Source organism: Crinia signifera, chromosome 5, assembly GCF_055691185.1.
Source record: "Crinia signifera chromosome 5, ASM5569118v1, whole genome shotgun sequence".
Classification (NCBI taxonomy): domain Eukaryota; kingdom Metazoa; phylum Chordata; class Amphibia; order Anura; family Myobatrachidae; genus Crinia; species Crinia signifera.
Window position 1 is genome coordinate 298,306,543 of NC_139221.1, and position 17,864 is coordinate 298,324,406.

Here is a 17,864-nt window from a genome sequence, read left to right on the forward strand (position 1 = left end):
CAAGTTCCGCCACTGAATATACCCCCATACTGTATATCACATTTGTAGATCTGAATGTTTTAAGCACACTGGACCTTATTCTGAGTAGGGCAGACCACTACATGGGTGCACATGGTGAGTCTGTGTGCTTAAGAACACAGCTCAAGAACAGATGTGAAGCAGGGCATGCTGGGATGTGTAGTTACAGCTAAAAAAACAAAACAAAAAAAGTTGGTCTTTTTATATGTCGATTATTTTTGGGTTGACCTGTTCCTTTGTCATTATTTTGTCTGTCGCCATAGACACCATTGACCTAATAACTGTCTGACTGTGTGACTCATGCTCAGTGGTAAATTTACTAAAGATTCTAAATACCCCTTTCACATTGCACAAATAACCTGGGTCTTGAGTCGGTGTGAAACGGCCTTCTGAAAATACCCAGGTCCAGAAACCTGGCATTCCAACCCGAATTAAAAGGAGGGTTAATCACGGGTCGGACCCAGGTTGCTGTGCAGTGTGAATGAGTAACCCGGGTTGAGGGCCCTGGGCCCCATTTGCACTATAGAGAGGAAGCAACATTAGCTCCAAGCACTGCCTCCTCCCCTGATGATGCTCCGCCGCTCTGCCCCGCCACCGGATGACATCAGCGAACTGGCTTATTTCCAGGTCGATGTGGGGGATCATCATTGCAAATGTTAGGTCGCTCCTGGGCCGGACCTGTGTCCAAGTCCTGGGTGCAACTCAGCATTTCCGATGTGAAAGGGGTATTAAAGTGAAAGTAGGTTGTGGTGTTGCTCATAGAAACCAATCAGAATCTCTCATTTCTCTATTGCATTCTAGAAAATGATAGACATAATATAATAATGTGCAAATTGAATTGTCAGTGATAAAACAGCAAAACATTTGTCCCAATAATAGTGTAGGAATTCCAGCCACCTGGTGGTGATCCCGATTACTCCCAATGTGCAGTGTGTTGCCCTCCCTTCTGCCCGTTATTGATATATCCTACTGTATATATGGGACCCAGAGCGTTATACTGATGCTATTATGCCTTTGTGTTTGGATGCTGGTCCCCTCCTATGATGTTGTACTCTGCATTGTCCTGTCAGTGATTGCTGCTGCTGCTGCATGTGTTATCCCCGGCAGTACCAGTGTAATCATCCACCTGCCAGTGACATATAATAACACTGGTGGTAATCTGGGCAGGTGACCAGCAGGGTAAGGGGTCTCGGTGTGTAATAATGCAGCACCAGTAAGACTACATTTCCCAGTGTGCTGTGAGGAGGTCTCTGGAAGGAGGCTGTCTCTGCAGGATCTAAGGATGTGGCTGTGCATGTGGATGAGGAAACCTGAGCTGGGAGGTGCTTGGTGCCTCGCATCTCCATCAAACCACCCAATGCAGTAAAAGCACAAGAGACGAGCAGCACTATATGGAAGCCAGGGAAGCACAATAATGCTGCAGCAGCAGCAGCAGCAGCAGCAGCACCACCAGGAGAGCGTGTGACAGCAGCAGCAGCAGCAGGCAGGGAGACCCAGCACAAGCCCCTGGTACCATGAGGACATCGCTCTGATACACAACCATGCATACTGCAGATTGCTGGGCTCCAAGGATATGCTGCATGATCGCATCCCTGTATCTGGTCCACGCCAGCTCCCAGGCAGGTGAGTCCCATCACCTGGGGTAAGCCCATTGCAGGCATTTGCTGCATGTATAGCAGCTCATCCCTCTCCTGTACACACACAGTATCAGTGCATGTGTGTAACTGGGCTGTAGTGGCTGCTACCTGCATGTGATGTATCTTCTCTGATGCAGTGGCCTAATCTCCCCTCCATCACGCCTCAGCAATGTGCTATACCTACCACTGTGCATGTGTGCTCCTGGTTCCATCACTTTCTGCATTGCATTGCCACGATGGGGAAATAGCACCTGGTTGTGTGGTTCCCCTATATTTGGTCCCTATGTATAATATTGTCCCTGTATCACTGGTGTTAGCCCGCCCCCCCACAACCACCTCTGCTGGCAGGCGATTCACTGTATCTATCACTTTCAAAGTAGAATTATGCATGATATGCTTTTGTGCTGGGTCATCGTATTTGATACATATGGAGATCATTTTATTTTTATTTCCCCAATACGGGTGCATATATTGATATGGCCGTAATGATCTTTCTAGCATAACAAATCTGCATCTCTCAACTACTCTCCAATCAGAGTACTTCATGCTGACCACACATATACCCTTCTGTTTGCTGGGCCTGATCATCCCATCTGTGGGTCTGCATGTGGCTAAATTACACTTTTATTGTGCTTTAAGTCACTGCAGCGTGTTGTACCTGCTTTATAGAGGGTACATGGGCCAGGAAATTGGTTCTAGTGAGGCCCAGTTAGTTTTTAGTGGTGATAACCATGCACACAGCGTTCCCAGTAAGAATGTGTTTGATTCCCTTAGGCTGCTGACTATGGTGGGACGTGTTGTTTCAGCACCGCATGTGGACTGATGCCTGGGAAATTTGGTTACAACAGCCATATAATATACAGTTCCTGTGTGTAGCCAACGCACATAACAGGATGAATTACAGCAGTGTCAAACATCCTGAACATTTGAGGTGCATGCACAGAGTTTAGCACAGCAGCGGTTTGCAGATATTAAGGCCAGATGTACTAAGCTTGAAAAAGTGACAAAATGGAGAGTGGTAAACCACCAGCCAATCAGCTCCTACCTGCCATGTCACAGGCTGTGCTTGAAATATGACAGGTAGGAGCTGATTGGCTGGTGGTTTATTACTCTCCATTTGGTCACTTTTCATGGCTTAGTACATCTGGCCCAAAGTGGCATTTGTCAGTTATGGCCCCTTGTGCGAAGGAGGCCAAGAGAGCGTTTGGACGGGTTATGTTGATGCGGTCTGAGCACAGCAAAGCCGTGTTCACGCAAACTGCGTGCCATATTAAGTAGTAAGAAGACGCACATGTGTCTGGAGGGGGGAGACTTGCAACAGAAATAGACTTATGTTGCAAGGTGTGAACCAATGATGATGACCGGAGGCCACATCTGATTGGCCAAATGCATCTCGATTCCTCATAATTATTTTCAAAACAATGTTGCTGCAATCTATTTGCCGGATTTCCGCAAACTCTGTGAGCAGCACTAATAAAACATGGTACCCAGTAGGCCTTACAAGGGAATGATACTTTATGATTGTTGTACTTCGAAAGTTATAAAGTTTGTACAGTATTTGCTTTTTGTTCGCTCTTCCTATGACATGCTCTCTGCGACTTTATAGAAGCATTTTTTACCATCACCATGAAGCCGCCAACACCTCCCGTCCTAATCTGGCCACATCTGCGCCTGTTTGCTAATTAATAGGAGGTGCGTTTTGCCAACTATTCCAAACCGGACGCGTTTCGTCATGCTCCACACCTGTACTACCTAGTTCTTCCTGCGGTTACCTGGGCTGAATTATTTCATCTTTACAAACATCTTTCTTATCGGTGGATAAGTTCAACCAGGTGTAAACTTAGTGGAAACTTGTATATTTCTTGGCTGAAGGGGTCATGTAGACTCGAAAACGGTTTTACTATTTTGCAGGTCACGTTAGACTTTGGTGACTTCTATTATTAGGGGCATATAACATTTACTATGAGTAACTGTGCAGAATCACACATTGATACTTTTTCTCTCTTCATTTCTCGCACTTTGGGGGTAATTCAGACCATTGAATGATTTTTCCTCCGTGCAGCTGCATGCAAGTGGATGTGTAAGCATACACATCTGCGCTCGCATGCTAGTAGGGGGATTAGCTCGGCGTGCGTTCGGAGGTGTGGCGTGTACCTGCTCTCTACGCAGCGAATATACGCAACCTAGCAAGCAGAACTGAATCAGGCCCTTTCTCTCCTATTAGTGATAGATCTCTCCCAAAAGTGAGCAGGTTGCTTTGTGGTGGTTAGTTAGATGACCACGTGTCTTGTTTCCATACTGCAGGCCACCGGAGCACTTGTGATGGAAGCTTACCTGGTTGTGTAACTGTATTTTATGTGATATTATCTTTGCTCCTCTGCAGACACCTGGATGACAGAGATGCATAGGAAGAAAGAAAACAGTTTCTTGGGGCGACAAGACATCGTCCCCATGCGTCTGATCTTCAGCAGCGAGAGGGATAACCAGACCGTACCCGGGTTGCTCAGCACTCGGGTCAGAGTGGACAGCGAACAGGATCAGGTAATATTTATATGCACCTATGAGCTGGACATCCTATTGATACACCTGTGTTGTTGCCAGGAGATTACCGTCAATAAGCTGAATTACAGTACGCAGCAGAAATATGTAGGCTGCATTAATAAGATGTGTCCTGGATTCTGAGCATCACATCCTCACTGGCACGCGCTGAAAGCTGCGCTGTATTCCGCTCCTGCTGGTCATGTGATTTCTCTTCCAGTGTGACATACACAATATAGACTGGATTGTACGGCGTATTGCTAGGAAGTACGGCCTGCAGCAGCAGCAGCAGCCTCATCAATGTGAAGTCTTTGGGTTTAATGAAAGGGAACTGCCAAACTTTTCTGGAAGTGCCAATTGCACTATGTGGGGGGCAGAGTTACTGCTGTCAGCCTCTTCTCACTTCAGTAAATGTACCCCTAAGGGCAGGCATGTCCAAACTATGGCCCTCCAGCTGTGGTGAAACTACATGTCCCATCATGCCTTGCGACATTTTTGATATTAGGGAATGCTAAAACTATGTAGTGTTCAAGATTGCTTGCTAAAACTATTCAGTGTGCCGGGGGAACCAATGTAATGCTAAAACTATGGCAAGGCATGCTGGGATGTGTAGTTTAAATATTCTGGGCTGGACCCGGCCTTGTCCTTTTCATTTCCTGCTCACCAGTGTTTTCCCAGTTCTAAAGCATAAAAGCTTCTAAAAATGTTTCAACAAAGTATGAAAAGTGAGCAAACATCGGATAAGCATAAGGTTTGCCCTCCGCAGTGTCAGAGCAGGGTAACTTTGTATTACAGGGGCCATTCAGACCCGCAGATGTTCTGCAACCCAAGTACAGTTGTGCAGCTGCTGTGGCTTTCAGCTGTACAACTTCATATAAACAGTTTGCAGTGTGTCGGTCTGTCCCCGCTCAGAGCTGGAGGAGATCAGGGCTTGTCGTGTACTATTCGTGAGAAAACTGCCTCCATGTTTAACCCTTTGAGTGACAAGTGAATTTGTCAAAATAGGTGTGAAAATTGCCACACAAACATTTGTATTCATCTGTATGACCTGTAATGTTACCTCATATAGGAAATGTAATTTTTTTTTTTCTACACAACATTTTTTATTTGAATGTTTATAACGAATGTGAGAGACGCCGGCATTTTCAGAGGATATTTTGAACTTTGCTCGCAGAGATGTTGGCTCTGAAAGAGTTCAATGTCCGAGAATCCTCACCCAGTGCTGCACAGCATGAGAACAGGGTATAGGTTATAGTGGTCTTGTAGATCTGTGATACTGTTGGCCCTGAAAAACAAAGGACAGAAAGAAACTCTCTTTGTTGGGGCACTGATTGTTATTTACAAGATATAAGTATCTATATCAACAAATATTAAAATCTTTTAATTAAATTTAGTAAAACGGACATGATCAACAACAACAATGATAGTGTGTACACACGGTTCGATATGGCTTCCGATGTTGACGATATCATCAACATCGGAAGCCATATCGCATACATATCGCATACTGATTGTATGCATTGTAAGGGCTTCCTAGCCCGATGCGCGCTCCCGTTTAAGGAGAGATCGGAGGGGAGATAGAGTGGGCAGCACACTCTATCTAGCACAAATCGCAAGCATATCGCATGCATCGTATGCCTTGCGATATGCTTAAGATGCGATGTGCTATACGATTTCCAGGGCCCTGTCAGTCATCCTGTTGTTAAGTCAAAATCGCTTAGTCAAAATCTTAAGCAAATCTTAAGGCACATAGGAAATCGCATAGTAAATCAAATAGGAAATCGCATAGCAAATTGTATGGTAAAAAGTCAAAATCTTAAGCATATCTTAAGGCATATCTTAAGGAGTAGAGAAAAAAAAAAAAAAAAGGGGAAAAGTAACAATCGGACAAAACATCGAATCGTACATCGGATCGCACAGAACATCGAACCGTGTGTACACACTCTGAGAGTTTCTTTCTGTCCTTTGTTTTTCATTAATGATTAAAACTCTAAGGGAGCACCACCAGAACACATTATCCCACGTCCTATTTATATAATAAGCATGGATGGGGTAACCATAGCATCACACGTATGTTTTCCTTTTTGAATTCTGGTTAAATAGATTGGTCATAGCTTGTGCGGCGTAGCAAACCCCCTTCTTTTACTTTACATACTGTTGGCCCTGCAAGGTTCCATACCCTCCAACATGGCCCATTGCATTAGGTACAAAATGCTCGGTTTCTGGACTTCCCTGCCAGTGACAGTTAGGACGGGATGTACTAAAGGGAAAGTGCAGTAAAACCCCAGTTTCCTATTACCTGGCCGCACAGATTTCGGCGGGCAGGGTATTGCCACCTTTGGGTGGCGATACCCTATAGAAGCCTATGGGCTTCTTTTCGCCGCCTCGCCGCGACCCCGCCACCTCGCCAACCCTCCCTTTCCCCCTCCCTTGGGCTTTCCTTCTTGCAGGTCCTCCTGGACCCCGGAAGCTAACCCCTTCCTCGCCATAGCAACGCAGCCGGACGTCCTTTCGGCTGCAGGGGGAGGAGGAGGCGCCAGGGACAGCCTGCTTAGCTGTCCCCGGCGTGAAGGCAGCTCAGGCGGCAGGGAGGAAACGGAGACCCCCCGCACACCACAGTACAGGTATCGCGGAGGGTCTCCGTTACCGCACTGTGATGCCAGCTGCATATGTGTTGGCATTGCGGCGGGCGGGCAGCGAAGGGCGGCGATGTATATTAATACATCCCACCCTTACAGAGGTTGGGCTGCGGCACAGTCCAATATTCAAAAAGGGGAGCCACACCTACTGCCACCCCAAACATCACTGTCCTGGATTCACTGGCAGTTGATGTGACCCCCCTCTTTGAATTTTGGACTGTGCTGGAGCCCCACCTCTGTAACTGCCACTGGCAGGGAAGTCCAGGAACAGAGCATTTTGTACCTAATGGAATGGGTCATGTTGGAGGGGGTTATGGTATAAAACATAGACTGACTCGTGATAGACAGTCATATGTCAAAAGTCGACAGGTAAAAGGTCGACATGGAAAAAGGTCGACATGCGTTTATAATGTTTTTAGGGTGTCTAGGTCGACACATGGACACTGTCTAAGTGTGCCGCTCGCCATGCTTCGGGCTCGGTGCCTCAGCACACTATTTTATTCTCCCTCCACGCCCTAGTGGATGGTAGGGCATGAAATCCCGCCTGTCGGCACATGTCGGCTCGAAAATTTTGAAAAATAATGCATGTCGACCTTTTTCCCTGTTGACCTTTTGACTGTCGTCCATAAGTGGTCGACTATATGACTGTCTATCATGAGTCAGTCTATGATCAGTCCGGATGCTGTTGGAGGGTACGAGGTTCCTGCCCTTCTTAGGACAATCAGATAAGGTCCCCAGTGCTTTAGAGCGCTGGGCTGGTAGGCATTATAAAGGGTGGCACTACATTTGGAGCTCTATTGAAGATGGCATGTCGCCCATAGCATTCTATTTGCAATGCGGCTCCATCACTGGATTTCCGGGTCTGAGAGTGATGGCCCGGCCGTGGGGCATGCTGGGAAGGATCTGTGACGGATTCCTCACACAGCACTGCAGAGAGAAGCCTGTAGGCCGGGATGTATCAAAGCTTACCGCTGCGCTGACATCCCGTTTTCAAGGCTTTTGTCCTTCTTCCTGATGTATCAATAATGTTTCACATTTTACATTTCCGCATAAAGTCTCACAGTGGTCCCGCAGCGAAGTATACTTACATTGGTCTGAATGTAAGCTGTCGTCCTGTGATATGTATTAATATTCGTGATGCCCTTTGTTGTTTCGCCAAGTTTGACTAGCGGTATTGGTCTGGAGAGGAGGCGGGACCTGGGTGTAAGTTGGGGGTGCGGAGGGGAAAACACATCCCCCGGGTGCCTGAGCCAAGGGACAGCTACTTTGACATGTGGGTGTCTGACCAGGGGAAGGAGGTCAGGATGCAAGACCTCTGCTGCCGGGAGCCTGAGCGGGTAGTGAGGCAGCATGCTGCGAGAGGTAGGGAGTGTGGGACCGGCGCTGGGTGACAGGGGTCGGAGCAATCTCCTGCCGGCTGGAGGGAGGGAGAAGTGCAGGATTGCTGCCGGGAGCCTGAGCGGGTAGTGAGGCGGCATGCTGCGAGTGGTAGGGAGTGTGGGACCGGCGCTGGGTGACAAGACAGGGGTCGGAGCAATCTCCTGCCGGCTGGAGGGAGAAGTGCAGGATTGCTGCCGGGAGCCTGAGCGGTTAGTGAGGCAGCATGCTGCGAGTGGTAGGGAGTGTGGGACCGGCGCTGGGTGACAAGACAGGGGTCAGAGCAATCTCCTGCCGGCTGGAGGGGGGAGAAGTGCAGGACTGCTGCCGGGAGCCTGAGCGGGTAGTGAGGCGGCATGCCGCGAGTGGTAGGGAGTGTGGAACCGGTGCCGGGTGACAAGACAGGGGTCAGAGCAATCTCCTGCCGGCTGGAGGGAGGGAGGAGTGCAGGAGATTGCTCCGACCCCTGTCTTGTCACCCGGCGCTGGTCCCACACTCCCAGAACTTTGTCCTGTATGCAGCCACTAGGATTAGCAGGAGTAGACTTATCCAGGCATCGGCGGAATTTGCCTGTTTTATTTATTTTGTTTATTTATGAATCAGGCCCAAAATCTTTGAAATAACAGAAGCTGATTGGTTGCTTTGGTCAACTGCCCTACTTTATCTCTCTTGAGGGGGGATTGCTTCCCATTACTGATCAGAGTGGGGTAATTGGCTACATAAAGCTTGTCCTATTTCAGTGTAATGAAGATTCTCAAATCCTTAAGCTTTTGGGGGGTATGCAATCTGCTGCCGTTTTTCCGACATGGGAAATAGCGGCAGCTCCCTATTCAATGCTGTCATTAGCGACAGCATTGATGCGTGATCACGGCAGAACGGGCCCGACTTCAGAAGCTGTCTGGCCCGTTCTGCCGATAACGGCCGTGGATTGTCATTATCCAGGCCACAGATCGACAATCCATGGCCGTTTTCGCTTTCCCCCTTTTCCCCCTTTGCGCCCATCGGCAGGCGGGACATTGAATCCCGTCTGTCGTTTTGCGGTCTGACCGCAAACGGGCCCGGATCACGGCTGTCGGTGGGGATCGACAGCCGTGATCCCAGATTGAATATCCCCCTTTGTGTCTTATAATTAAGGTGTTTTGGCCGGAGAACGTCTGGATATTGACTTTGCATCCGTAGAAGTTTGAGCATTAGTAGAATGACGGGTAGATAGACTGTGAAGTTACAGGCTTGGTTTGAAAAATGACAGGTAGGAGCTGATTGGCCGTTGATAAAAACCAGACACTTTTTTTATCGGGCCTGATTCAGCTTTGTTAGCAAAGCAAAAAATCATGCAAATGGGCAAAAACATGTTGCACTGCAGGTGGGGCAGATGTAACGTGCAGAGAGAGTTAGATTTGGGTGGGGTGTTTGTTCAAACTGAAATCTAAATTGCAGTGTATAAAGGGCCATATTCTGGTTCACTCACAGAGGCAAATTCCTTCTCAAATGGACAAAACCATGTGCACTGCAGGGGGGAAGATGTAACATGTGCAGAGAGAATTAGAATTGGGTGAGTTATTTTGTTTCCGTGCACGGTAAATACTGGCTGCTTTATGTCTACACTGCAATATAGATCTCACTTTGAAGAAAACCCCACCCAAATCTAATTCTCTCTGCACATGTTATATCTGCCCCACCTGCAGGTCACATGGTTTTGTCCATTTGAGAAAGAATTTGCCTCTAATGTGGGGTACACACCAGGACGACGTGCTCACGATGCATGATGTGAGCGGGTCGTCAGTGTTTCTTCCGACCCGCTCACGATGACGCGGGGTCCGATCCGATGGAGGCCTACACCCGGGAGTATGGTCGTTTCCAGATCCTACCTGTTGCAGGTAGGATCTGAATAACGACCGACCCGCGGGACTGCGCATCGGATCGGTATTGGTCCACACCAGGACAGAAAAGGGTCCAATCACCACACAATCTACATCCAGTCGTCGGAATTGAATCTAGATTGATGGATCGGACCCTTGTCGTCCAGGTGTGTACCCAGCATAAGACAATAATCGCAATGTGCAGCGAATCCTGTTTAGGATTCACTGCACAGTCGCCGTATTCCGGAGGGCTGGAGCATTCGCTACCAGTCCTCCATGTTGCCGTACTCAATGCGGCGATGGAAGCCTCCCTGCCTGCGCCGGACACTGTGGGGCAGAAGCAGGGCTCCCGGGGACACAGGCAGCAGAAGCTGCCCCCCGGGAGAGCTGGCAGTGGACTTGGGTAGGGAGCCGCTGCACTGGTCCCGCTCGTGCATATTTAATGAGCGGAAGCAGTGTGAAGTGAATATATGAATATTTAATGAGCGGCTCTCATCCCCCTGCTGGCTGTTATGTGTAAAAAAAATAAATAAAAAAAAATAATTAAATATATATGCACGTGCAGTAAGCACATAAAAAAAAATAGCATGCCCCTTCACAGAAAAAAAAATACAGATTTTTTGACACCAAATAATAAAAAACTGGTACTTATGTATTATCTGGGCTCCCATGTTAAATGCACCCCATTTTTTGATACCCCTACTATCCAACTAAGCATGGAGTTGATTTTATATAGTGTGGCGAGCGCAGCGAGCCACCGTGCCCGAAGCGTGGCGAGCGGACGCGGTCTCATAAGAAAAACGGGAGCCCAGATATTACATAAGTACCAAAAAACTTTTTTTTTTTTTATTTAAAACACATTTTATTTGAAAGTATTTCAAAACAATGCATGTTACAACAAATCCAATAAAGGCAAGAAACATTGAATATCACATATGGCTGACTTGGTGTTTTCTTTCCGTTTTTTTTTTTTTTTTTTTCCTTCTTTTCAGTTTTAATCTATACATTATACTATCGCATAAACTTTAAAGTACGTCAAAGTTGGGTTGTGTGGTCCTGGGAGTTAGCAACAAGACGGGTGATTTCTATATAATTCTCCCGAGCCACTCATCATTGAAAGTTCAGTTGGAGAAGGTATCTGCGACCAGCGCAGAGATACCTTCAAGTCAGTCAAAAATTTTGCAAAAGCATAGGTTTATACTTGTTCAAGCCTCATGGTATAAAACAACTTACAATACTAATCTTATCAGGATTTAAGGTGGGTGGGAAGGAGGGGGAAGGGTAGGTAAACAAGACAGGGGGAGACAAGACAACAGAAATTTACTATACTAGCCTATCATTCAAGATCCTAGGTGATCTGCCGTAACAAAAACCATGTAGTGTTCTCAAAGACTTTCTGTATGGACGTTTGGACCTCGGCACTGAGGGTCAGGATATAGATTTCCCATTTGGCATAGAAGCGCTTGACACCCTTTTCTATATCGGTTAACGTTGCTTGACGCTCAAAGAATAGAGTCTTGAGAATGGAGTTCTTCAACTCCGCTAAAGAAGGGGAAGTTCTTCCTATCCAATGAGCCAGGATTAGTCTTTTAGCTAACACAAGGATTAGGGTAATAAGAGAGATAATCTTTTTTTTATTGGGTCCCAAGTTCCAATTGCTAAAATAAAGAAAGAGCAATGGTAGTGGGTCGTATGTTAGCTGCAGTGTGAACGTTATGTTTAAGAAGGTAACTAGTTTCCTCCAAAATATTCTTATATGTCCGCATCCCCAAAAATTGTGAAAATAGTCTGCTCCCCTCATTTTGCACTTTGGGCATAATCCTAAATCTCCTGGGATAAAGTGGCTTCGTTGTTGTTGTGAAATATAGGCCCTGTTAAGAAATTTGAGGTGCATCTCTTGAAGGGAGGCTGATTGTAGGTATTTGAGGGAGGTGGGGAGTTTTTTAATTATCGTTGATAGGGGTGGGATGGTGGGGATGTCTACCTTCCATCTATTTTCCAAGTTTTGGTGCAGTTTATCTTTCGGGATTACTATCAGGGCTTGGTATAAGTTTCTAATCCTGTATCCCAAAATATTATGTTGGGCTATGAGTGATAGCACTGGGTCAGGGTGAACTGGTGTCACATAAGCCTTGGGAATAGATTGCGCATAATGTCGTGCCTGTAGGTACATGAAAAATTGTGTATTTGGGAGATGATATTTAGTTGCTAGATCCGCAAACGATATGATTGTGCCTCCTGGGTCGAAGACGTTGCAAGTGGCTGATATTCCCTTCTGGTGCCATTCCAGGTACAGCGGGTTCTCTAGGCCCGGAGCAAAATTGGGATTACCCCAGAAGGTAATATGTGGGGTGCTACCTGGGATTCTACCAAAACCTTTATGAATTGATATCCACATTTTATATGTTTCTTTGAACAATAGGTTATTTTTGATGTCATTGGGGATGGCCTTACTTGGTACATGAAGCAGTGCGGCTGGTGAGAATGGGTGGAAGAGTGCCCTTTCCAGGTTATCATTTGTGTATATGGATCTATTAAGAAGCCAGTCAGTCGTGTAGCGAAAGATGGCTACTTGGGAGAAAGCTTGGGCATGGGGGAGTGCAAATCCTCTGTCTTGTTTTGGGAGAACCAGTCTGGACATAGGCATCCTGGGCTTTTTTGCTGCCCAAATAAACCTTGTGACCATTTTATTATAGCGTGTGAGGTCTGTTTTAGAAAGAGTCAAGGGGATCATTTGGACAATATATGAAATCTTTGGGAAAATGACACTCTTAACAATCGTTATCCTCCCATATAATGAGAGGGGTAGGGTTATCCACCTGTCCAAAAGTTTCTCGATACTCTGTAAAATTGTCTTAAAATTGGCAACATACAGTGAGTCCAAGTGTAGCGGAATCATAATTCCCAAGTATTTCATTGGAGTAGTGCATATTGTAAATTGTTGCATGCTGGGTTGTGTTTTGGCATATAGGGGAGGCCAGAGGAAGGAGGTGCGATTTATCTTGGTTTATTTTAAATCCTGAAAATGAGCCAAAGTGCTCTATAATTGTCATCGCTGCTGGTATAGATTTGGGTGGGTTCGAGATAAAAAGAAGCATGTCGTCTGCGAACATACTTAATTTGACTTCTAGATGACGTATTTTAATACCCGTGAATGAGGAAGAGGATCTAAGTTGAACCGCCATGGGTTCCAATGCTAGAGCAAAAAGGAGCGGGGAGAGAGAGGGCAACCTTGGCGAGTGCCTCGCTGGATCTGGAAGGGTGAGGATAGGTAATTGTTTGTGAGTATGTGGGTTTTGGAATTTGTGTATAGGTTACTAATAGCGTCTATGAATGGCTTTGGAAAATTAAATTTCTGCAAGGTGGTAAACAGGTGGTCCCAAGAGATCATATCGAAGGCCTTTTCAGCATCTAGGGATAGAATGGCGTGAGGGTTGGGAGATTTTGTAGAATGTATCCACTGCATTGTCGTGAGCAGCTTCCTGACATTTAACACTGAGTGGCGGCCCCAGATAAAACCCATCTGATCTTTGTGGATTATGGATGGGAGGAGTAGTTTCAATCTTTCGGCAATGATCTTAGTGTAAAGTTTATAATCGGTATTCAAAAGAGAAATGGGGCGGTAAGAAGCGGGTTGTGTGAGGTCACGTCCTAATTTTGGGACAACTTTTAGGAGAGCTGAGTTAAAATAGGGAGGGGGAGGGGCACCTTTTAGTAAAGAGTTAAACAGGGCGACTAAGGGGGGGGCAAGTTTTGGGCCTAATAATTTATAATATTCACTGGTCAGTCCATCTGGTCCTGGAGCTTTACCTGGCTTAAGTTGGCCAATGGCTCTAGTTATGTCTTCTTCTGTAATATCTGCTAGTAATGCATCTGTATGTTCTGGGTCTAAGGCTGGGAGCGAGAGTGTGGACCAGAATGTGTCCTTACGTTGTTGGTCTGGTGGGACTAAGGTGTATAGTTTTGTGTAAAATTTATGAAAGGTGGATGCTATCTCTTGGCCCCGGTGTTAGAGAGTACCACTGTCGTCCGCCAAAGAGGTGACTATAGCAGAGGGGTGCTGGCCATTAAGCAGATTAGTCATTAATCTATTGGATTTTCCTCCAAATCTGTGGTATTTACTCTGGGATTGGAATGACATCTTGGTTTCTATTTTGGACAAAAGGGTATCAAAGACAGTCTTAGCTTGGTTGTAAGCCTCTCTGTGAATCGAGGTGGGGGAAGACTTGTATGTCTGGTATGTGGCTGTCAGTGTGGCTTGGGCATCAAGATACAATTTGGCTCGGTCTTTACGGAAATGTGAATAGTACGATATAATGGCTCCCCTAAGGACAGGTTTAGATGCCTGCCAAAACAGGTGGGGTGAGTCTTCCTCTGTGGTGAGGTTGTTATGCTTATAGTCCATCCATGTGGACTCTAGGAGAGACTGAAATTTAGAGGAGTTTGCCAAATGGCTGGGAAATCGCCAGTTGATGTATGGGCCTCTATCTAGGGTAGTGTGTAGGGTAATCCAGCTTGCAGCGTGGTCGGAGACCGAAATCGTCTCAATCTCTGCGCCGCATACCAAGGGAAAGGCTCTGGTAGATAGGAGGACATAGTCAATACGTGACAAAGTGTTGTGTGCGGCTGACAGACAGGTAAACTCCCTCTCCATTGGGTTGCAAGCCCTCCACACATCAGTCAGGTGGAGGCTAGACATTAGGTATTGTAGCCCTTGCTTCGAGGGGGGTCTCCTGGAGGGGGCAGAAGATTCTCTGTCAAGCACATTAGATACCACAGTGTTAAAATCACCAGCTAGCACAATTGATGTATCAATATAGGGGGTTAATACCGTAACTAGATTACGAAAAAAGGGCCTAGAAAATGCATTGGGGGCGTAGACATTACAGAGAGTATATCTTGTTGACTGTACAGCGGCGTCCACTAACACCCATCTCCCATCAGGATCTGTAAGTGTAGAATGAATCTGTGTGATTGCCTGCTTCTTTACTAGAATAGCAACCCCTCTGGATTTTGAGTTGTATGGTGAGGCCGCCATCAGCGACCACCCCAGGGTGTTCAATTTCAGGGTTTCAGAGGGGGTTAAGTGCGTCTCTTGCAAGAATGCGATGTCTGCTTTTAATTTATGAAGATATAGCAGGATTTATTTACATTTAGAGGGGATGTGGAAGCCACCGACATTCAACGTGACAATTTTTATATCAATCATTTCTAATTAGACGAGCATAGCAGCCCGGCGGATCATTATCACAGCATACGGTCATCGACAGATCTAGCGCTATGATATCCAGTAAATAATCTTTGGCTACATTAGTAAAGTACATATAAGGGTAAAACATGAAGGAAAGAAAGGGAAGGGAGGGGGTGGACATGGGGAACCAGTGGGCCAGGAGTCCCGCGGTTAAAGCCGCGTGGATCAAGAGTATGAAATGATATTGCATAGGTATATTTTCCTGGCCCCTCTGGTCCTCCAAAAATGTACTGTGCAACAGAGTTACACAAGGACCTCCGGGAGCCCAGGGGCAGAACTGGCCACTGGGTTCCGTGCTTTCAAGATCAGGGCATAAAGCGCGCTAAAGCTTTCAGGCTCGCCCCAGCCTGTGAAAAAATATGAAGCGCCGTCTGCAACCTCTTAATGTGGCAATGCTCCACAACTCGTTAAATAACTTATTAAACTACCTACATTCTGTTGAACATAGTTAACAACAACATTGGCTTAGCTTCTCGTAAAAGAAACACGACAGTAATATAAACAATATTAATCTCGATTTCCCTCAAAGGGGTATGGATAATTTCAATAGCAGGGGAGGGGGGGGGGGGGGGGGGGGGGGCAGGGTGCCGGTTCAGGAGTTATCCAGTACGAGGGCTGGATCCTGTCAGTTTAGACAGAGAAGGTTGTGAGCTTTTCCCCACAATTTGCAATGTCTCAGTTTCACCTCCCCAAAATATATCTCAGATATTCCAGAGTGGGGAAACAATTGTGGCAATCAGACCGCAGTAGCTTTGGAGTCATTAAGTCCCGCTGGGGGGTCCCACGCCTCCAACCCAGTTAACCACTTCGCTTGGTCAGGTTTTCATATCACATAGGAGACACAACTGGAAGGAATATTGAGCCTTGCTTTCCCCGCAATGGGGTATGATATATCCTGGTATCCAGGGTGGGGGGTGGGGGGGGTGGGGGGGGGGGGGGGGTTGGGGAAAAGTCCGACAGCATGAGGATCAGTTCCTGTTAGTTCAGGTAAAGATGTGCGCGAGTTCTCTCCCCGCAAGTGGCAATTGAGATAATTAAGCTGTAGTAATGTAGGTTCAACAAAGTCCTGTCGGGGACCTGGGGTATGCTTTCTGAACTACTCATCTGGGGGTGCTGGGGAAAAGGAGGCCTGTGCTTGTTCCATTAAGAAGTCCTCCGCGTCCTGCACAGTACTGAATTCTTTGTAAGAGGAGCCAGAAAAGACTCGCAGTTTGGCGGGGTAAAGCAGGGCAAACTTAGTATGGCTTTTTACCAGTCTGGTGCATAATGGTGAAAACTCTTTTCTCGCTCTTGTCACCTCTGCCGAGAAATCTTGGCAACTTGTTTCCATTCCATTGCAGGGTCCTATTTTGTTTAAAGGCTGACCATAGCGCCTCCTTGTGTTGGCAATTGAGACACTTAAATATTACTGCCCGAGGTCTGTTGGAATGATCTTCCCGGATCGGCCCCAGCCTGTGGGCTCTTTCTACTATCATGCCCGCACATGAGTCTGCCACCTGTAGCAATTCTGGCAGGGTGTGTGAAACAAAGGAGTTTAATTCTGGACCTTTGATCGTTTCAGGGAGGCCAATGATACGCAAATTGTTCCTTCTTGAGCGATTTTCCAAATCGTCGAGCTTGTTTTGCACTGCATAAGCAGACTTCTGAAGGGACTCAGTGGTAGCCTTTAGTGTGTGAATGTCCTGGAAGGCTTCTCCCAAATGTGCCTCATTTGTGTTGACCTTTTTGGTAATCTGCTTTAGCTGTGATTTAATGTCCTGGACGGACTGGTGCAGCTTATCCGTCCAGGATGGGGTTAATAGTATCTTGTATTGCCCGCACCATGTCTGTGTATGTAAGGGCTGCAGCCTGGGATAAGGGAGGAGAGGAGGTGAACAAGTCAGGCTGCGTTTGGGGTATAAGTGTCTCATCCCCACTTACTTGTGTGCGCTGAGGCTGTGGCAGCAATTGTGGCTGAAGCTGTAACGCTGACTGCGCTGGCTGCGCTTGTGAATGTGAGCCGGCGGCCATCTTGGGCTGAACTCGCGGTGGGAGAGAAGGCTGGCGTCTGGGCTTTCCAGCGGGCGAGGGAGAGAGGAATCTCTTCATCGGCTGCAGGGAGTTCCTGGGAGCATCTGCCGGCGGGTGCCCGGGTTCCGTGCGGGGAGTGGAGCGCTGGCGGGTGGCTAGCTGGCTGGGGCGGCTGGGGAGCTCAGCACGCCGCGTCCTCACCCATCAAACCCGGAACCGGAAGCCTCCAAACTTTTTTAACTATTTTAAAAGATCACAGTTCAGTTCACCATAAAAAGATGGTGATTGCTAGACGGTGACACACGGCGAAAATCAGTTAGAAAGCAATTGAATACACGGTACTCTTTACCTAGCACGGCGCCCACGATTTTGATCGTGGGCATCGCAGGTAAAAAAATCGTGGGCATTGAATGCACTAAAAATCGGGTGCGACGCGACCGACGTGATGCCCGCGATTTCCCATAGGGAACAATGTTAAATGTCTCAATTGACCCGATTTTTCTGTTCAATGCCTCAATTGACCCGATTTTTCTGT

The 17,864-nt window shown here is 47.0% G+C and overlaps 1 protein-coding gene across 9 annotated transcripts in view; it reads left to right on the forward strand.

The window, feature by feature from the left end:
• The first annotated feature begins 1,266 nt into the window (after positions 1–1,266).
• ADAM22 (ADAM metallopeptidase domain 22) overlaps positions 1,267–17,864 on the forward strand; it is a 187,295-nt gene continuing 170,697 nt past the window's right edge. For 2 of the 9 annotated variants that reach the window (XM_083189345.1, XM_083189344.1), the window contains exons 1-2: positions 1,269–1,641; positions 4,039–4,196. In XM_083189345.1, coding sequence (XP_083045471.1) covers positions 1,560–1,641; positions 4,039–4,196 — 240 coding nt within the window. In that variant the 5' untranslated portion in view covers positions 1,269–1,559. Of the gene's footprint in view, positions 1,642–4,038; positions 4,197–17,864 lie in introns of all 9 variants that reach the window. The other 7 variants (XM_083189352.1, XM_083189351.1, XM_083189349.1 and 4 more) reach the window with 7 other exon arrangements.